This window comes from Ischnura elegans, chromosome 12 (genome assembly GCF_921293095.1).
Source record: "Ischnura elegans chromosome 12, ioIscEleg1.1, whole genome shotgun sequence".
Classification (NCBI taxonomy): Eukaryota; Metazoa; Arthropoda; class Insecta; order Odonata; family Coenagrionidae; genus Ischnura; species Ischnura elegans.
Window position 1 is genome coordinate 53,152,038 of NC_060257.1, and position 20,415 is coordinate 53,172,452.

At 37.4% G+C, this 20,415-nt stretch overlaps 1 protein-coding gene across 3 annotated transcripts in view; it reads right to left on the bottom strand.

Annotated features, from left to right (window-relative positions):
* Nucleotides 1-1,345: 1,345 nt before the first annotated feature.
* Nucleotides 1,346-20,415, bottom strand: part of LOC124169783 — a 48,923-nt gene continuing 29,853 nt past the window's right edge. Inside the window, exons 1-3 of one of the 3 annotated variants that reach the window (XM_046548529.1) lie at nucleotides 16,711-16,808; nucleotides 13,765-14,487; nucleotides 1,346-8,023 (exon numbers count right to left, since the gene is read on the bottom strand). In XM_046548529.1, the coding sequence (XP_046404485.1) occupies nucleotides 3,232-8,023; nucleotides 13,765-14,480 (5,508 nt within the window). In that variant the 5' untranslated portion in view covers nucleotides 14,481-14,487; nucleotides 16,711-16,808 and the 3' untranslated portion in view covers nucleotides 1,346-3,231. Of the gene's footprint in view, nucleotides 8,024-13,349; nucleotides 14,488-16,710; nucleotides 16,809-20,415 lie in introns of those variants that run through there. The other 2 variants (XM_046548530.1, XM_046548531.1) reach the window with 2 other exon arrangements.

Consider the following 20,415-nt stretch of genomic DNA (forward strand, 5'->3'; position numbering starts at 1 on the left):
GTGCAGTGAATCAGGGATAGTAGCAGAAATAAATCATCGACTTTTTGTCTGCCATGTACCATGGTAAAAGGGAAAGCCAATGAGATTGACTTGACTTAGGAATCTCTGCTTTTAAATGTTGTACACAGGCAAATAACAAAGCAGACAGGAGGAACATTGGCTATACATACATACATATTTGATTTCCTTGTCTCATTGTAAGTTGTTGGCTTATGTCATCACTCAGAATTTTCCCCCTCAGCATCAATTGGGTCTCCCATATAATCTACAACTGCATCCGCATCTTGCCTGCCCTGGAAGGCTCATGCATTCCTATCTGGAAGAGGCTCCTCAAAACCATAGAGATATTAGAAATCATGTGGGAACAAGAATGCTAAATGAACTGCAAACATTACTTTGTCAGGATAAACAAGGAAGATGAGATATTTGCAAAATGTGTACATAATACATTCAAGTCGTAAGGCACTACATAAATGTTCTAAAACCAAAAATATGTGTTTAGGGTGTGCCAAACTTCCCATATCTTGAAGAGTAATATGAGCAATCATAGTGCTTGAGAAATTCCTGTCCATTTTACATAGCATAATTAAATAAAGAATTGAAAATGTTTGCATGAGAATTTAATTTTGGGAATTTATGGTCAGCTGCGAAAACCAACTATTACCACTGCTGAAGATAAACATTTCTTTCCAACAGCTATGAATTTTAAACGGCAACCAACCTAGCCACCATTTATGTTCTCTCTCGCTCAATGACAGGAAAAAATAACAAGGGTCTTGTTAGCCCCTTTCTAAAATAACCTTTACAGGTCAATATCTGCAGTTCATTCAGTATCGCCAGCAGAATATACAATCTTTTTATTTGTAAATTTCATTACAACTTTGTTACGATCACAAATATGTACGATGTAATTTTCTGCAGGCGAATATTTTAAGTAAATTTTACTCGGGTTCTCCAACAGGGCAAAGCGCTACATAATCTTTCTACTGGTGTTTCAAAGGAAGACTTTTCAATCGCCATTGGTCCCTGGTGGGAGGTGCCCATGGGCATACCCAACAGGGGGCAGCTGCCCCCCCCATAGATGCAAAAGAGAAATCAGTTCAAAACGAAAGTTTTTAACACTTTTTTTTAATCCTAGAAAAGTGATATTAGTATTTATAAAACATGTATTTAAAATAAAAATATACTTTATCCGACAAACAATATTAAAAGCTAACAAAGCGCTGTTATAAATTTCTGTTAAAAAAAAACAACTTGCCAGGATATACGTTTTTCATCATTTTGGCAATAAAATTTGAACTTTAAGCAGATGTAGTTATTTAAGTTAAAAACTAGACAATAGTTTTAAATAACTTTTTTATTTCTCAGATGCTTTGGGGGGAACTATCTCCTCATCCCCCCATAGTTATGCCACTGGATTTCCTTTGATTTCTCATTGGCAATTATTACTCACACTGCACATATCCATCATGAAAGATAAAACCATCCTGATTAAAATTTCTTGGAATTCACAATACATGTACTTTGACATCCCTGGGAAAAATAGACAATAGTAAGCCAAATGTAATAATAGTCCACTGCATTGATTCCATTTATCATAGTAATGTTCCATCTGATTTTTTCAGTACCCTCAGATAACAGAAAAATTTGATGATTTATATAAAATTCACACATAAGAGAAACACAAAAAAATGTGGTAAATCACTATGATGGCTGTATTGATAAATCAGCTTACTTCTCTCTAGTTTGTCTTACTTCCCAATTTTCTTCTTCACCCTCTGATCAAATCAGAGCCATACTCTACACATAGGAGCTGCAAACTCCTAAGGGACTCCATATTTGGAGTATTATATACATGCATATATAAGAGGATGTCTGTTTGTCTATGCATTTCCATACGGCTGCACCGATTGCGACCAAAGTAAGTACATAGGTGCAACTTATGCTCCCAAATTCTGTAGTGCTATTTTCGGTTGCATCCAATGTGTCGTTTGCGACATTTTCTCCTTGCAGTTACTAGATCATGTTGTACAGACTCTGTGGTTGGACATCCTGACAGATAGGCACACCTATTCACAAGCTCACAGAGATATTAAAATCTTATATCATCATGAAATCCAAGTTCCAAGTTTCCAACCTTCCTGGGTATTATCCTTCCCGAGCAATGCCAATTGATCTGCTAGTCAACTATAAATGAAAGAGTCCAGTGATATCACCAGATCTGGGTCATGTTGGTATAATGAACATATGCACGTGGCAAAGGATGACTACCAATGTATCCTGCCATAGATGATCAATATACTACAGTTTAGGACCTCAAATCCGGAAAGCTTGGGACCAAAGGGTTTCTGGATTTCTGGTATTGAGGGCCTTCCCAAATATATTTCCCACTTTTAACCCTCTGGAACTCGCTCTGAGCCTGCTAGGCTCATATTATTGATATTTTCTAAATATAGTTCTTGACCAATTCTCAATAATGCGCTTAGATTTTTTCTACCTTTTCCTTACTCTTTTAGTTACGTTTTACACGTGCAGAATATCCCGATCAACCTATCATAAGGGTGGAATATGAAACTTTGCTTCGTATGCATGCGGTCTGAGCCCCTCAGGCTCTACGCGCATGCTTGCAGAATAATGTTAATTGCTAATTTTGCCTTCTTTTTATCCTAATACCAACACTGTGTAGTGGTTTTACAAGTCAATAAATCAATAACAACTAATGGTCATCTATTTTATATCACACTCGATATGAAGTAATAATTACATATTTTATCAGACTTAAACGGACTTGATTTTCATGAAATGGACCATTTCAGCATTATTGGTTTGATTTAAACAAATAAGAGAGGAAAAATAATCGACTTTCATAGGGGAGGACCTCAAAAAGAATGTAGAGCCTGACACGCTCAGCGCAAGTACTCGCGTTCCAAAAAGGGGCACGAGTCCTGCAGGGTTCTCCTCTTTGATTTAAAGTAGGACAGGCGAATTCTCCATTTCTCTAAGTCATATAATCAAGGAGAGTGAAGCTGATGACTTGTTTCATCACTCCTATTTTTCCATAGTGAAGGGTGTACATGTCGTCACCTATGACACCTCTACGTAGATGCTTATGTAGCCAAGTAAGCCGTGAGCCGTTCTGGATTTCTGGTTTTACGGGTTTCAGGATTCCGTATTTGAGGTTGTCAACTGTATATTACAGAGGCTAAGCAATAAAAATCACTTCCTCATTCATCAAGTTGTTTCATTAAGCTTTCTTTGTAGCATCTCACGAACTGTAGTGTTACCAACTTTTGCATCATCAACCTTGCCCAGATTGTTTTCTCCAATGACAAACTTAGCTACTTCATAACACTTGTAATAGGCATTTAGATCATCTTTGCGTAATACATAATAGAAAATATTTCCCCAAATTCTTTGGCTGTAAAGGAGAATGGCACTCACTTGTTCCTCTGATAGATATTCTAACATCATGGCTACAAAACATGAAATGAATAAACTTTTAGTCTTGCCACTTCTACCATCATATAACAAGAATGGAAATTGATCATATATCCAGATAAACTCTTCACTAAGCCGAGTAATCAGCTGCTCTTTGCCCAGTATACTGGATTCAAGTCTCAATTGACGCCGGAGGAGAACAAGAAATAATTTTAAGTGGATGCCTTCAATCTTCCTCTGATATTCATCCAAGATACCAATGAGATATCCATCTTTATCTGATCTAATGAGATCAGCAAATGGGAAAGACTGGATAATAGGCAGTATAAGTTCAAATTCTTGTTCAACTTCTGAAATAAATCCCTCCTCCTTATTGTACTGGTCCAAACGTTCAAAACAAGAGGGGGCCAACCAAAGGTAATAATTTTTCATGTTTTTGAGAATTTCTTGAGAATCCAAGTCTGCAGATATCAGGAATTCTTGAATTTTAAATAAGTACCTCGGGGAGAAAGTGGTGTAAACTGATATCAAATAATGCCAATCATTCTCATCAACCATGTTTAGCAAACGGACAGCATCACTTCGGTCAAGAGATCCATTTGCGACAGCATCACTCACACAATCCAGCAAACGGTCTGCTTTCAACATAACTGAGTCCATTGTTCTGCTGAAACTCTCAAACAGATATACCCTGAATTCCTCTCGAGTCATTTCCTCTTGGCATATAATCCAGACGAAAGGTAGAACTTCTCTGTTCTCCCAATTAGCACATGCAGAGTATATAGCATTCTTTCCTCTACCATCTACAGCTTTCAGAACTCTGATCCTATCTTCCTTTGTCTCTAGCATGCTCTTCAGGTAGTTCCACATCTTTTTCACATCCTCAACTCCACAAGTTTGGAACACATGACACCAACCTTTTAGCACATTATTCTTACTTGCAATGAGCTTAACTAAAGCCGGTAGCTCAAATATTGACTCCAAAAACTGGACCAACATCTCAAAAAGAAAAACAGCTCCATTTTGAAAAAATCCATCAGAACGATCCTCAAATATTTTTGACTTCAAGGCATCAGAAAGATGTTTTTTATTTCTTTCAAAGAAATTAAAGAGGAAACTGAAATACCCTCTACCTTTTTCACAACTCCATAGAGAGAACTCATTGAACCCCATCCATGACACACCCTCCTGAGAAATAACCGATGATAGATTAACAGCCAAGTTACGTTTTTCAATTAACTGCAACAATTCAGTGAGATATTTGAGATAGTCTAGCTCAGAATGTCCACCTGATTTGTATTCTGAAGTATTCCCAACATTGCTGGGATGATGTGACATCTCAGAATATGTGATCCCCACTTTACCTCTAATACATCTTCCACAAAACGTAAAAGCATTCCAATGACCATTCTCATGAATCACGGGGAACTCCAACATCTTGATATCCCAATCAGCTTGACAGAACATGATATCAATTAGGAGATCCTTAAAGCTTTCAGACAAAAACTGTGTCACACCGATATGGCACTCAAGTATAGACATGTAAATACATTTCTGAATGGATTCCACAAATTGTTTCTCCATACTTTGATCATCAAATTTCAGCCTTTTTAATAGAGGAGTTTTTTTCCCAACAGATTGCTTAGCCTTAGCTTCTGATCTTGGTCCACACTTTAATACCAACATACTGTTGATGAACTGCCGAACTTTATGGAATTGCTTTTCTAACAACACCTTCTTTAACGTAACTTTTGTAACTTTCTTTTTTTCACACTTCTCAAGAAGCCAAAGTGAGAAGATGTATTCACCCAATGTCCTATGAACAAAAACAATTGAATTTCTTATCCTTTCAACCAATCCTACTAGAAGCATGTCTTGCACCTTATCCTCATCCAATTCGAATTCTTCATCACCTAGGAAATAATATGCAGAGAATTTCTTCAACAATTTATACATATTGTCCTCAAATCCTCTATCCCTAGCATCTCCCAGAACACTTGCCTTGCTCCTAAGCTTCTCTCTGCTGTACATTTTAACCTTTATATTCACATACTTATCATACAGCTGAGGTGGATTGAGAGATTTTTCTATTTCAAAGTTCTCCTCAAAAACTACGTAAGCCAACATCCACGCATGAAGTGGATTTTCAGAAAAATTGACTTCATCTTCAACAGCTGACTCCCCCATCTTTATCAATTGATCAGCAACTTCATTAAATTCAATTATGCAATTTTTCCCCCCGTTGGACAAACATGTAAGATCTTGATGAAGTTTAGAAAATGATTGTCCTCTTCTTAAATTGTCAGTGGTCTGCAGAGCTGCAACAATATTTTCAATTTTTTCCTTCCTTTCATCGAGGGACAAGCCGCAAAGAGAGGCATTCCATTCTAAGTTTAGGAGTTGAATTTGATCCCCATGGTTGAAGGGCACAAATTTATATGCAAGGGTTGAGAATTTATCCTCCATTTCTCCAGCTTCATGCACACGGGTTGTAAGACACATTTTGACATTGGAAAAGTTCTTGAGAATCCCTACAAATTCCCCAACAATATCCCTGTAAGTCGGACAAATTTCATCAAAGCCATCAAAGAAAATGAAAACCTTGTTTCCATTGCGGAAGAAAAGTTGAAAGAATTTTTCCTCGATCTGATTTTGTGAACCAGTTTTCAGCAGGTCATAAAGTAAATCTTCCACAGAATCCTGAGATAAACATTTCTTATTCTCCCACACCTTGAAGCTGTCTTCGAAGAGTAAGAGCTCTATCACATCAATCCAACACTTTCTATATTTTTTCTTCATTTCTAGTGCCATCTTATTGACAAATACTGACTTCCCACTCCCGGGTGCATCTGCTACCAATAGAACTTCATTTGGTGTAGCGTCACTTTCTAACAGACTCACTCCTGAACACTCAAATGCAAATTGTTCATTTTTTAATAAATGCCTACAGTTTATAGAACCTATGAGGCAATAATCTCCATGTATTAATTCAAAGAAATGGACAAAATGCAACTTCCCACCCCTCTTACTGTTCCAGTCAATGATCTCCGATATCTCCCTGAATAAGTTCACACTGTGGGCAAAATTATGTTCTCCAGTTAAAATAAAGCAACGGGCATCCACTGGATTTTCCTCACCTTTCCACAAGTAAACTGGTCCCACACCTACATCTTCTAAATCTTTTCTCCTAGCTTTGGAGATGAAGAATGCATCATCGGCTCTCTTTACGAAGGTATGTCTGTTGAACTCAATTTTACTTAGTACTAAGTTGCGTTGTATAAAACAATTGTGCTTATGGAGAAGTTCCTTCACTCTTTTCCCCAGAATGGTTTTCAATGGCCTCCCAATTTCAATAGTTCCTTCATCTATCAACTTTGACAGTAATTCTGCATCATGCTTGAGTTCTGCATCTTTCTCAGATAAAGTTTCTAGAAGATCCCTTAATTTCAACACATCCCCACCAAAATATAATTCTTTTTCCAATAAAAATCTTTTTGAGCCCTCAGACAAGTCGTTCCAAGTGTAATTTACACAAGATATACTTTTTGGAACACGAACCTCTAAAGGCAGAATTAAAATCAAACTTCGTCGAACTTCTTCTCCGAAAGAATTACGAATACATTTTCCAGAACAAAATTTACTTGATCCACAAAACCAGGGTTTCTCCTTCTTATCCCAAACAACGGCCAGGTTTTTAATATCATTCTTGCGCACGCCTATTTTCAACATGCTGGTATCCTTTAAATACCTCGTCCAGTCAACAAACATCACATCTTTCAGTGACTGCCGCAAGTGGCTGACTCCCAACTTCAGATTTGATACTTGAAACACTTGAAGGAGATTATGATGGGAAATCTCATGGGTAGAGAAGGATGAATTCACTTGAATATCATTGTCACAGTAATCTGACAGCATTGCGGTATTCAGCCAGTCATCATATTTGTATTTCCCGGCAACAATGTTCCGTTTTATGTAGTCCTCCAATTCTCCCTGAACCCTCTCATCATAGAAACGCAGTAGCTCAGGGGCCTGTTTTACCAAGTGGTCCATCCCATTGCCTATTGTGCTATCTTCATTACTTTGTGTATGATATTTGGACATCATTTCTGGCACCCTTACTATCAACTCATGTTTCTTATTATAGCCAGCAGCCCTCTGAATGATTGGATCACAATCACACAATCTCTCATCTGATAAAACTGTTTCAACGACATATTCGTACTCCTTCTTAGCCTCACCATCATCTTGTCTGTATGGAAGACCACCATTTTCGAATACAAGGGCATATGCCTTGTGCGCACACTCATGGGCCAGATTGCTAATTATGCCCCGGTGCTTAAATTCCTCTGTTTCCTTTGCAGCCACATATATTCTGTTCACCTTAAAGTTTGTCAATCCCCAATTTTGGCCATGTTGAAAAGGATGTATACCATGGATATTGGAAGATGAGAAGTCGAAAATTATTTTCAGAGAAGGATCATCTTGAAGGCACTGTAGAATGGTTGAGCAGTACTCCTCTTCATCTATTTCTGTGAAGTATTCCATCACTTTCTTTGAGCATGCCTTGATATCCACTCCTTTGTATCTATTGGGATAGAAAAACACCACAATAATTTCTTTAGAAGATAAAAACGTTTTTCTAACATTAACAACAAGAGAACTGGTGGTTTCTGGTGATACTTAGAAGAATTTGATGAAAATTTTGAATGATTTTTTGTCATTAATCCACGTAAATGGTTTTAATGGTTAATGTAATCCATTAAAAAGATGGCATTAGCCATCAAAACCATTTTTGCGATTTAAATAAAAATTTCTGTAGAAAAACATACAAAACAGTTAATGAAATTAAAGAAAGTCTTCCGAATTAAAAAATTACAACCAAATAATGTTGATTCATATGGATGAGGCTTTATATAACCCTGAACTTAGCCACGGGTATGTAAATTTTCACACAGTCATGGTAGGGAAGCCGGCTCCCTAACTCAAGTTGCCCCAAGAGGATTTCTTGGGGACATCAAAAGATTTCATACAGGAGCCTTCAGTTAGAAATCTAGTACATACTAGCAACGATGCTACCACTCCAGGGTTCCCACTCTACTTGAATAATGAAATTCACGGCTTTTTCCAGGTTTTCACGGTTATTTTTCAGATTTTTCACGGTTTTTTTCAGGTTTTCACGGTCCGTTAATAAGCCAACAATAAGAAAATCACTGGCCGTATATGAACAGAAAATTAACGTACGCGACAAACGCCGTGAACGTTAACGCCGCAATGAAAAGTGATATCTGTTATGACGTGATCTATCGTTTGCAAAATTCAGGGCCGACAAAAGGACCAGCCCAACCGCGCTCTTGCCTGGACGCCGAATACCCTTCGGACCTTCTTCCGTCCGGGCACCCGAGGACCTTTTTTAATTCCTCGCCGAGAGATAGTTTTTTGCGCACGTTGTTATTACTGCACAGTGGCCGAATTTCCCCCACCCCAATCTTTCTTATTTAACGGAAAATATTTTATTTAAATTGTTTATAGAATATAATAAATTGATTCTTTCTTATTTAACGGAAAATATTTTATGAAAATTGTTTATAGAACATAATAAATCGAAAAACAATTTCATACACCGTATTAGCTCAATTCTAAGACGAACACGATTCTAAGACTACCCTCCTTTTTTGGAGCTCCACTAGGGGAATTTTTTTTTCCTAATAACGAAACGATAATAAAATGAATGCGGAAAAACGATCAATTCTTTATTTTTTTGCTAGGTTGCCTATGTCCCAGGAAACGCAGGATTTTGGCGAGTAATTAAGATATTCATCAAAGGTTTCAAACAATATTTTAGATAATAACAGGAATAGTAGTACTTTATCAAGACACAAAGGTCATATTGTTGATTCGACCCATATCTCTTTCAAAATTCTGAAGGAAAACGCCACCTCACTAAAAAAAAGTTTGCTCTCCACTCAGCATTTACACTGCTATTATGGATTTCAGTCTGATATAAAAATTCATATCCATCAAACACCATTTCCAGTACATGTATTCACGAAAGCAATGTGCATGTTGTGCCTAAAACAACCGCATTCGCCGGCGCAGTGACTGGTTGTGAGATAGATGACGAAGGCCAAAAATAGTCCATTACTTGAATTGTTCCTGTCTAATGAATATATTTTAAATATAATTCAGGTAGTGTTGTGTTACTTTCCCACGGCACTGAGCTTCTCCCAATGGTAGTTCCATCCCTTGGGAAGATTACAACTATGTGCTTGTCGTTATTAGCCATAAATGACACATTGTATTTATTTCGTCTCATTTTCGTCAAACGATGGATGCGGGAAAATTATGCGTCGGAACCGCAATTATCAAACGATCAATGCGAGAAACGATACTTCGGGGAACGATATATGCGGGAAAAAATTACATTGTCTATAAGGAACTTTATTTGGGACCAGAAACGGCGAACGATCAATGCGGGAACGATAGATCGAGGTTCCACCGTATAACTTTTCTTTTGAAAGCGGCAGTGTAATGACTTCTTTCCTCTGCTATCGTAATACTCTGAAACCAAAACTGAATCGATTTCTCTAATCAGAGGCAATTCATGTTCCCTTCATACTTTTGCTCTGGAAAAAATGGAACGACTTTTGTAGCAGTTTATATCGCGACGGCATTGAGGCTTTAACGTTACAATCCTCGGCGGGCACGGGGGCACATTCCCCCCAGACACTTAAAAAATATGCATTATTCTGAATACGGTCATATTATCATTGCGCTCGTTTTGTATCATGAGGTATCCTTGTGCCCCCCCCCCCCAGGAACAAAATCCTGGATACGGCTTTGCTTGTGCTCCCCCACTCCCCAGAAAGAAATCCTGGATCCGCCTCTGGTTAAAATTTAGGTAAATTGTAATCAATCACACAAACATTTTGTAAGTTGATCAAGCTCTAACTTGAATGGAGCCGAACCCAGGGTAAAGCAGGCGATCTCGCGGACACGGCAGAAGTGCACCCGGCGATTGATTGGCACGCACGCTTTACCTGCTGCCTAAAATGGCAATAGTTTTTCACTTAAACACAAAATTAAATAAGCTAAATTACAGTTCAGGTATTTTTGACGTTGATTTTTCGTTGTATAGCTATATATATTAGGTGACAAACTCTAGTATTCATAATTTTTCCTGACGAAAATTATGCAACCCGATTGACGTCGAGAATTTTGCATTCGATTGTAAGACGAACCCTCTTTTCTGCAGGAGTTAGGAGGAAAAAATACCTTGTTAGGTTGATAGGTGCAATTAGGTAAATTATAATTCACTTGGTTTGAAATATATAAAGACATAAAAAATACCTGCTGAAACATGTTATTTTCACTTTCACTTTACTTTATTACTCGTCAAATATTTCCACACAAACTTTCCGGTTGCGACGTAAAACTGGCAAGTCCCAGGTCGACGCATGCGAAAATCGTGTAATGCTCTGTTGCCATAAGCGGAAATCTTCTCTCGTTTTCAGGCCGCAACGCGCGAGAATTAGTTACGTCGCGCCGAAAGCTCGCTGTCGCCCGGTTCAAACTCAGGGAGCGTTATGTCCACTAGTGATGGGTCGATCATGAACGATTCGATCAAAAAGATTGAATCACTAGGTGAATCAAATGACTCATGATTCATTTCGTTAAACAAGTCGATCATCAATCATCAATCACTCCGAATTCCGGTATCATATCAATCATCCCGGTTTCCGGTTTATTTCAAAATTTGGAACGATCGGTGCTTGATCTCTTTTCGACAGGGCAGAAATAGTTGTGAGAAAATTAAATACTATGTTATAAAGAACTGAATACTTGTGTAATCTTTTTCTTATATGTTTTCCAACAGTTATAAGTATTAATAACACCAATACACGTAAAAGGAAAATATTAAGATGACTCTTAAATTGTAGGAGAACGTTAAGAAGTAGAAGTTAAAGCTGTTAACATTTTACTGTGCCGTTAATAAAATTATCCTGCAGATCAGATTCATGGGTGTGGTGTACTTAGTGTTATATTTTGAGATATATAGTTAGAAATTCTTCTATTAGTGTTAAGAAACTGTGGCAGTTTTGCCTTCCCAAATATTTTCATGACTCTACTTCCTTCATTTTTGCAATGTAATTTACTGATCTAGTAAATCACAATCAAAATAGTATATGAAATGATAATATGGATAGCAATCAGCGTTACCAATGATCTTCGCAGATGAGGCAGTATTTATTCGATTATTCAAAGTGATTTATTACATCCATTGATTGAGTCTTGTCGATCTTGATTCCTTTTGAGTCTTTTCGATCATGATTCCTTTGAGTCTTTTCAATCATGACTCTTTTGAGTCTTTTCGATCTTGATTCATTTGAGTCTTTTCGATCATAATGATTGAATCATTTATGTGACTCGAGTCAAAATGATTGAATCACCAAAATGATCGACTTTGCCCATCACTAATGTCCACAGCGAATAGCAGGTTGTCAAGGTTAGCGGTCTTCCAATCAGAGGATTGAGGGTGTTGAATATACGTTCAAATTTTTCGACACAAATGCCATCTAGATTTAGTTTCGAAAGCGGTCGCTGCAGCCAGTGGGAAGCCTAATTGGATGGAAGGGGGACTTAGGAGTGACCGAGGGAGGGGAAACCAAGCCAGTCGAGGAAAGTAAACAAGCTGATGAGAAGTGGTGTCATATTTCAGGAGGGGGGGAGAGAAAAGGCCTGCCCTGGGGAAAGATGTTTTTTTTCTTCAGGCAACATTCGTTCCCACGCTTTTCTGACCCATGCGACGATGCTCGCCACAATGAATAGACGTGCGCTGGCTACGAACGAAGTTGAAAATTTCTGGGAAGGTATTATTATCAAGATTGAGAGATTTTTAAGGTTTAAGGACGAAATTCACGGCTTTTTCCATGTTTTTTCACGGTAGACGAAATTCACGGCTAATTCACGGTTTTAAGGTTTTCACGGTTGAGTGGGAACCCTGCACTCTCTCGTAAACTAATTTTGAAAATTTATCAATGCAATAAGAAACCATAGATATACTGACAAGTGTGAGATATTGAACACCCTTTACTATGTCCGAATATATTCACAAATTATTAATTTATTACATTATTAATTAAAATTTATTAATGATATAATTACCCTTATTTTATAATGTTTTCTGACCTTTTTTTCAAGTCTTTTCAATATATTCCAATTTAATTTAGACATTGGTGTATCCAAAATGATTGGCTGCTTTGTCACAGTACTCTTACCCTTGAACCTTGCCAACCAACCTCTCCATAGACCCAATAAATGACCCTTTTCCCACAACTGTCTATATATCTACCCTCCCATGTCCAACCCCCACTCTTTCCTTCATCCCCTCTCAGACTATGCCCCGAAGACCTTGATAAAAGGACGAACTTGATAAAATATGATGCAATTGAGTATACTGTAGTGAAAATGTAACACTTTGTGCGGAAATAACATTTAAGGAAACATTGCACAATATATGATTTAATTCGTAGTTTTAGAATGGTAGGAGATCCAAAACCTCTTTCATAGAAAAAAATTTGAGGGTTACTCTTTTATCAAGGTCCAATTGGTCACGGAATATAAACCATGGTGACAATCAAATTATGCTAATAGCAGATATTTTGTGCTGGTGTGTGCATTGACCATATCACGTAGCAATAGTTAGATCTGAGTGTGCTATGAGCACTTATACTTGCCTACAACAACAGTGTCTCCCCCCACATGAGAATGTGCTGTATTTCTTCATGATGAGGAGTGAAATTCTACCGAAAAGCATCAAAGAATGAGTAATGTGTATGGTGACACTTTCATGAGAGACAGTGAAGTGAAGCAATGGTTCCGGAACTTTAAAATAGGACTTCCATGATGCATACCTTCATGAAGAACTTGAGTGTCAACTGATTTCTTGTCCAGCAAGTGGATCAGGTGATTCAAGAAGATAGTTGGTCCAATATTGAGGGCTAGGCTCCCTCAGATTTTCATCTTCTTGCTAAAAGAAATCCTACCTAAAAGGGTAGTGTTATGGCACAGACAACAGCAGACTGAAGACCAGTACAGAGAGGGGATTCTACAATGGGGGTTTTGGAAAATTATTACCATGGTGAAAAAGATGGCTATGTTGGAATGGCGAATATATAGAAAAGTAGCTGAACAGTGAAGCTGAATGTTACAAAAAATCATTTTTAATTTTTTCTTTGGTTTTGGGTTCATGACTGATCAGATCTTAAAGAAAGAATAGCCCCTAGAATCCTAACTATTGTATTACCAAACACTCATTTAAGAACTTACCCATAAACCTGAGACTTGACAAACAGTTTTTGTACATGACACCCTTGAATATCCACAAAATGATTTCCAATGGCATCAACAAAAGGTTTTTCAGGTTCTATGCTTCTCGCTTTGGTTCTCTCTCCTTCTGAAACATACTCGAATCCCGCAGCCCTCAGCATCGCCCAGGTGTTGTACTTTTGGCTTTCCAGAGCTGCACAGAGGGCCGACACACCATTCGAATTGATGAAATACCTGGGGGGATCACATTCATCTTGAAACGTCTTCAACATCTCCTCCACATACTTTGTATCTTGTTCAACAATAGTCTTATGGAAGCTGTCCCTCAGGTTGAAGAAATTACTCAGACCTTCATGTTGTAGAACCGCTGACTTGAACTTATTCACCAGATTCTCATCAGCCAAAAGACTCGGCAGTAAGGAGTTGTGGTTTAGAAGTATGTGCATTACCTCTGGGTGGTTCCCCACGAAAGCATAGTCAATGGACAATCTTCTTCCATTGTCAAGAGAATTGACCTCAGCACCACAATAAAGGAGGAGTTCTACAGATCTACCGTCACCAATCTTAGCAGCATTCATCAATCTAGTAGTCCCAGAAGAATCTATTCTGCCATTGGCAAGAAGATAGGTTTCTTGAGGGACAGTCAGACTTTTCTGCCCTCGAGCCACATCATGCTTCAACCCCAGCAAATCCTCCAGCTCCTGCAGATTGTCCATGGTGGGCCTGCAAAAAATACTAGGCATTAATTGTTTGAGGCGTAACTATGTGAAAGCGATTCATAATTAAATTAAGAAAGAAGAACTTTGTACTTTCACATTAATATTTAATCACGACCATGGTTTCAACGTTAGACGTCATCATCAGGTGATGATGACGTCTAACGTTGAAACCATGATGACGTCTAACGTTGAAACCATGGTCGTGATTAAATATTAATGTGAAAGTACAAAGTTCTTCTTTCTTAATTTAATACTAGGCATTTCAACGGTGCACACTTGTCCACCCTATTTTATTGTACTTGTAACCTAATTGCCAAGGCAAAAAATAAATAGTGACAACATTTTTTTTTGCTGTAACATTGTTGTTCTCTGAGTAGAAAAAGGTGTTGAGTCTCTTTTTTCCTAAAAGTATATAACAGTTCTGAGTCCATAGATAACCATAATTAGAACAGGTTATGGGCTTAGACATGACGAAGGAACAGTTCATTCCACAGAAATTGTTATTTTTCCTGTTTCATCGATGGTGAATAAAGAGGAAATTTTAAAAAATGGCACCTTCTTGGTCCTTGATATTTATTGGCTGACTCTGATATTGTGGGAAGAATAATCAAAACTTGTGATGTAGTATTCTTCAAAAACATGTTTTGGGAGCTAAAACCAGCCCAAAAAAACTCATGGAAACTCTGTCATTCTTCCAAGGGCTCCAAGGGAGAGAAGGGATAACTAGTTTCTTACCCGAGTCTGAGAGGGACAAAATGACAGTACTGATCATACAAAGGTAAAGAACCCAAGTAGTGAGGTAATGGCAAAGTTCCAAGTAGTGTAGACACTACTTATGAGAGTAATGAAGAAAATGAGAGTGTGTGGAAGCATGGGGGAGAAGCAGAAGCAAGAGATAGAGTGGCTAGAAAATTTCCACATCACTTACTCTTCCTGGCATCAGCTAACATGACTTATACTTCAGGTTCCAATCAACCTTGGTCTCTTTGTAGTCACCCTCAGACAGTGGCAGAAGCATTGTCCCAAAACAAAGATCAGTAGGAAAAGGCTATGCACATGGAATGTAACTCATTCATGAAGAAAGGAGTTGTTTTCTCTTGTGGACTTACCAAAAGATGAGAGGGTAATTAAGTGAAAATGGACGTCCAAGCAGAAAGTGAATGTTGCTGAGGAACTTGAGTTATTAGGCCAGGTAGGTAGCAAAGGATTCGCACAAAGGTATGGCATTAATTACCACGAAACGTTCTCCTCTGTTCTGATGTAATTACATATAATTATCTAATTTATTTAATTACAATTAATCTGCTCTGAGGCTGTTGATTGCTTTATCGGTAGAATTTGACCTAATAATCCATCATTTGGAAATGACAGTGACATTTCTTAAAGGTGATCTCAAAGAAACAATCTATGCGGAGCAAACGGAAGGCTTTGTCGTTAAGGGGGCTGAGAAAAAGGTGTATCGACTGCATAAAGCTACCCATGGCTTAAAACAGGCATTGAAATCTTAGTACAAGAAGTGCAAAGGTGTACTAAGAGGTCAAGGTTTTAAGAATTTATCTGCTGGGTGATGTACCAATAAAAATGGTAGTGGCCCGGAGATTTATATCATGGCAGTGTATGCTGATGATTTATTAGTGTTCTGTAAATGTGAGAGTATTGTTAATGAATTAATTTATCATTGGGAAAACATTTTGAGAGCAGAAACCTTAGATAGACCAAGTCAATTCCGAGCATGAGAATACCAATGACAAATTAGGGAATCGAGTTGGATCAGAAGGAATACATGAAGAGCATTTTAACTAAATTTAATACGATGGATGCTAACACAGTATCTATTCCCTTAGAAGAAGGTTTGAATGTAACACATGGCGACTCAAAACCTTGTCCTGACGTTCCACATCAAGTATTCCCTGAGTTGTTTAACGACAAAAAAGGAACAAGGCATGGGGAATGAAAACATTATCACTCGCATGCATTTTGAGGACAATTGTTACCACTCGTTCACATTAAACACCCTCTTCTTGTCAAGAAACATTGTCACCAGAATATGAATTCCCAGAAAAGCAACTTTCACCTATTAAACCTTTTTATATTCCTAATAGTATTTCCTGCGTATTCATGTACACAAATAATTGCACACACAGCAACATACAACTACGTTTTTTTTACCAATTATTCTGGTAGCATAAAATTAAATAGTTATGATTTCACAAGCTTCGGAGATTACCTTACGGATAAAACTTCTAATGACCCCGATAAATACAACTCTTTACCATTTTAAAACACACACACAACTCGGTACCATAAAACACAACCTGTTTGAAACTTTTAAACTTAACCGACTTAAGGAGGAACCTGCGCTTCGAAATACTGCTTTCATTAGTTAGATAAACTCGATAACAACGAGTTAAAATTGCTCAATTAGTCATTCATAAAAATTAAAAGTACTGCTAAATCAATCAAAATAGCTGTACAATGCATGAATTTTACTTAAAATGGAATAATCTAGTGATATGAAGAATGGCTATTATATTGACTCTTAGGTATCGGAAGAATTTAAGTACTTTCTCTGGAAATACAGTAAAGCTTTATAACTACATCATTTGTGATGAATAAAATGAACTTAACTAATGAGACCTTTTGCTCTGTTAATTTCAACCTAATTTGGAAAAATGGTTTATTTATAATTGCTGACCACCAACTTGACAACGCTGATAACATATCGTTGTTTCACAGCGATTGAGCACCTTTGTTTGTTTACGTTACCTCGTAGAGTTACGTTGCATTGTGACAATATTACTCGTTTTATTATCCCTTTTACTTACCCTTAAGTTATTAAATATACCTTTGGGCTGAAGTGATGGCGTCATTGTGCCGATTTAAAGGCAAATTTGTGTCTGAAGGTAAAGGTAAGAGCTTGGATTATTTGAGGAAACGAAATGTGGCCGAAAGTGAATCCATAATTCCATCGAAGCGATTTCAACGAGTGCATCTGTTGAAGGATACCGAATCGTTTACGTGCATTTTTAATTTCTTAAGAAATTTTTGCAATATTTCCCAACATAAAGTGTCCATCATTGTTAAAATAATCAATGTTTATGTCTTGATTTATGAATATTAAAGTCCCTGTCGAATGACTGACACAAAGCTCTTTAATGTTTATTTCTTTGTAGATTTTCCATTCAATAGCCTCATCCATACTATTAATAAGGAGTTGATTAGTGAAAATTAGAAACTAATGTGTCAGTTATAACCCAAATGTAATTCGAATCATTAGTATCCGGATAATTAAATAATACTTGTTCCTAGTGCCGAAGTTTCAGTAAATTTGGAAGGCTGGCATTGCAACTTCTACGGACTCACTTATGTCAGCTGCCATCGATTGTTCAGGAATGCATCCTAATTTTTGTCCTCCTGCAATGACTTCATGAATAGGTAAATGTATTTACTGTTGTTTTTTCAAATTATGCTAATTGGACCTCTGGAAAACGTATCAAAGTAAATTGTTTGGTCAGTGAAAAAGGAAGTACTCTTGTCTATTTTATTTTATACTTTCGAAGAATTACATGGGTGAATATTCGATTAATTAGTACGTTCGTGAAGTTGTGTTTCCAAATACTACATAGTCGGTACCCAATAACAATATGCTTGTCTCGTGGTACATTCATTTACTGTACACCTTATTCTAGACATTTAATATCAATTAAACTCATGATTAAATACATAATGCGCTAGATTTTCTACTTTACGCTTAGAACTTCTATTTAAATAAGTATTTTCTACAAGTTGAAAACGATGCATATTTTTCGAAATAAACGTAAAAAAATTTGAAGTAGTATTCAGAAGAACAGATAAACTATCGCAAGTCTCATTATATTCTATCATTTTCGCTTTTGAAGCGATACGCCGACAATTTCAAGGGATGTATTGAATTCCGGTCATGATTATTCGCATGTTTAATAAAATGTAGTTGCATATAGGAATTACTTAAATAACCAGCACTGATAAATCTCATACTTCGGTGTATAGCACGTTTCGAGATGAACTGAATATTCGTTTAATGAATACGTATAAAAATGACTCCGAAAAATCCATTTCACTGGAATTATGCAGCGGTCGACAGGTGCAATATCTCTCTTCATATTTTTACCTCCGTATATTTGCAACGTTGCCACTACCTCCGCCGCATAATGGCTGCTCGCTCTGCAGAAAACCGGAAGTATGTTCTTTAAACTTAAATACTGGCGCTAACATATCGGTAACCCCTTCTAAAAAAATAGATATATTAAGCATCGATGTCTATTCTATGCTGTGCTAATTTTTCAACGATATATTTCGGGCCAAATTTGAGATAAATGTTTTAAAGGGGAAGGTCATCATTCTCCCATAAAGACAATGTATTTCAAGGTGGAAATCCGTCATTTTCAAATCCATAAATCTTTCTTAAATGGCCGGTGACATAGTAATATTTTTTCACTATTCGATAGAAAAAATAATGAGCAACAACATATGTCAAAATAAGGGGAGGTTTTCGGGCATGTTTGAAATGATGGTTCCTCCTTAACGCGCCGCAATGTTACTTTGTTTCGTCGTCGTGACCTACGTACCAAATTTAAAGAAAGAAAAAACATCGGAGATAATTTTTGAGAAGTTATCTTGTTTAAAATACAAAATTCCAGAGCAAATTATTGGCCGACAATTTTTTCCGTCGACATAAGTCGCATAAAAATAATTGTTAATGCGTTTCTTTCTTAAATCTAGATGCATCAGTGGGTGCATTGCCGAAGTCTCGAGGACAATGGTGTTGCGTGTTGTCTTCGAAGGAATGGCTTTCAACGGAGGACGTCATGTTCTTTGATGTTCTTTACCTGCCGCTGCTCAAATGAAAATTTCAGATAAACGTCAGATATCACATTGCACAACGATAAGCTTCGTATACACGAGCTCCAATTAATTTTGCATGAACACTCACTCACGCAAATATTTCTGTATACTTGTATTATTCTATGAAGACGTATTCACAGATTTTACTGGGGATTAGTTCATTTCACCTTGTTGGTCCCACATCCAGACGCATTATTAGTTTCGTAGGTATTTTTAGAAGCAAATGGAAAATGGTTTGCTCATACGACTGTTTTTCCACAAAAGGGCATCTCCAAACATTGTAAAGATTTTTCAAGAATTATACATTTTTAGAAATTGTTGTCAGTATATTGATTGCTTATCAATGGAAATTAAATCACAAACCTGAAAAAACTTTGCCACAGATTTAGTTTCTCATGTTATAGTCTATAGACAAGTGGCATAGTATGACGTTCAAGCGTTATCTCATGTGTGGCATTTTCAAGGTTTTTTCATGAAATTTAAACTGTATGGATAAAGCAGTTCTTAAAAATAGAATGCTATGAAATGCATTTAAGAAGGTGTAAGATATAGGCGCTGGCCTAAGGGGATGAGAGGGTCTCCCACACGTTCAGCCGGCTGGTGCTCACTCGCTGATGTGCTGGTGGTCCCCTCAATGGTCTGCAGCTCGAAAATCTCCATATGCTATTGTTCGGTTTTCTCTAAGAGAATGGTGACGTCGGATTCTGGGTCACTTCCTTCCCCTTCGCTCTGCAATTCCTCAACTGTATGGGGTAAGGCGGATGCGACTCTGAGGGAAGTGGGTGTGGTGGGATGATTTGTATCACCCATTTGCTCATTGGAAAAAAATCACTCACTCCAGTGAGTCGAGAAGGGACAACTACGACCAGGATCTTCCTCGTGGGCGTTCTCTGCAGGGGGAACTCACATGTGAGCGGAATCCCTTGATGTGGTTTCAGATGGTTTTTTTGTTTCTAAGAGGGATGTAACGTTTTCTTTAATTTCCACTTCTATTACTTAACAAATGATTTTTATAACACTTTATAAATAAACTTTACAATTTAAAACT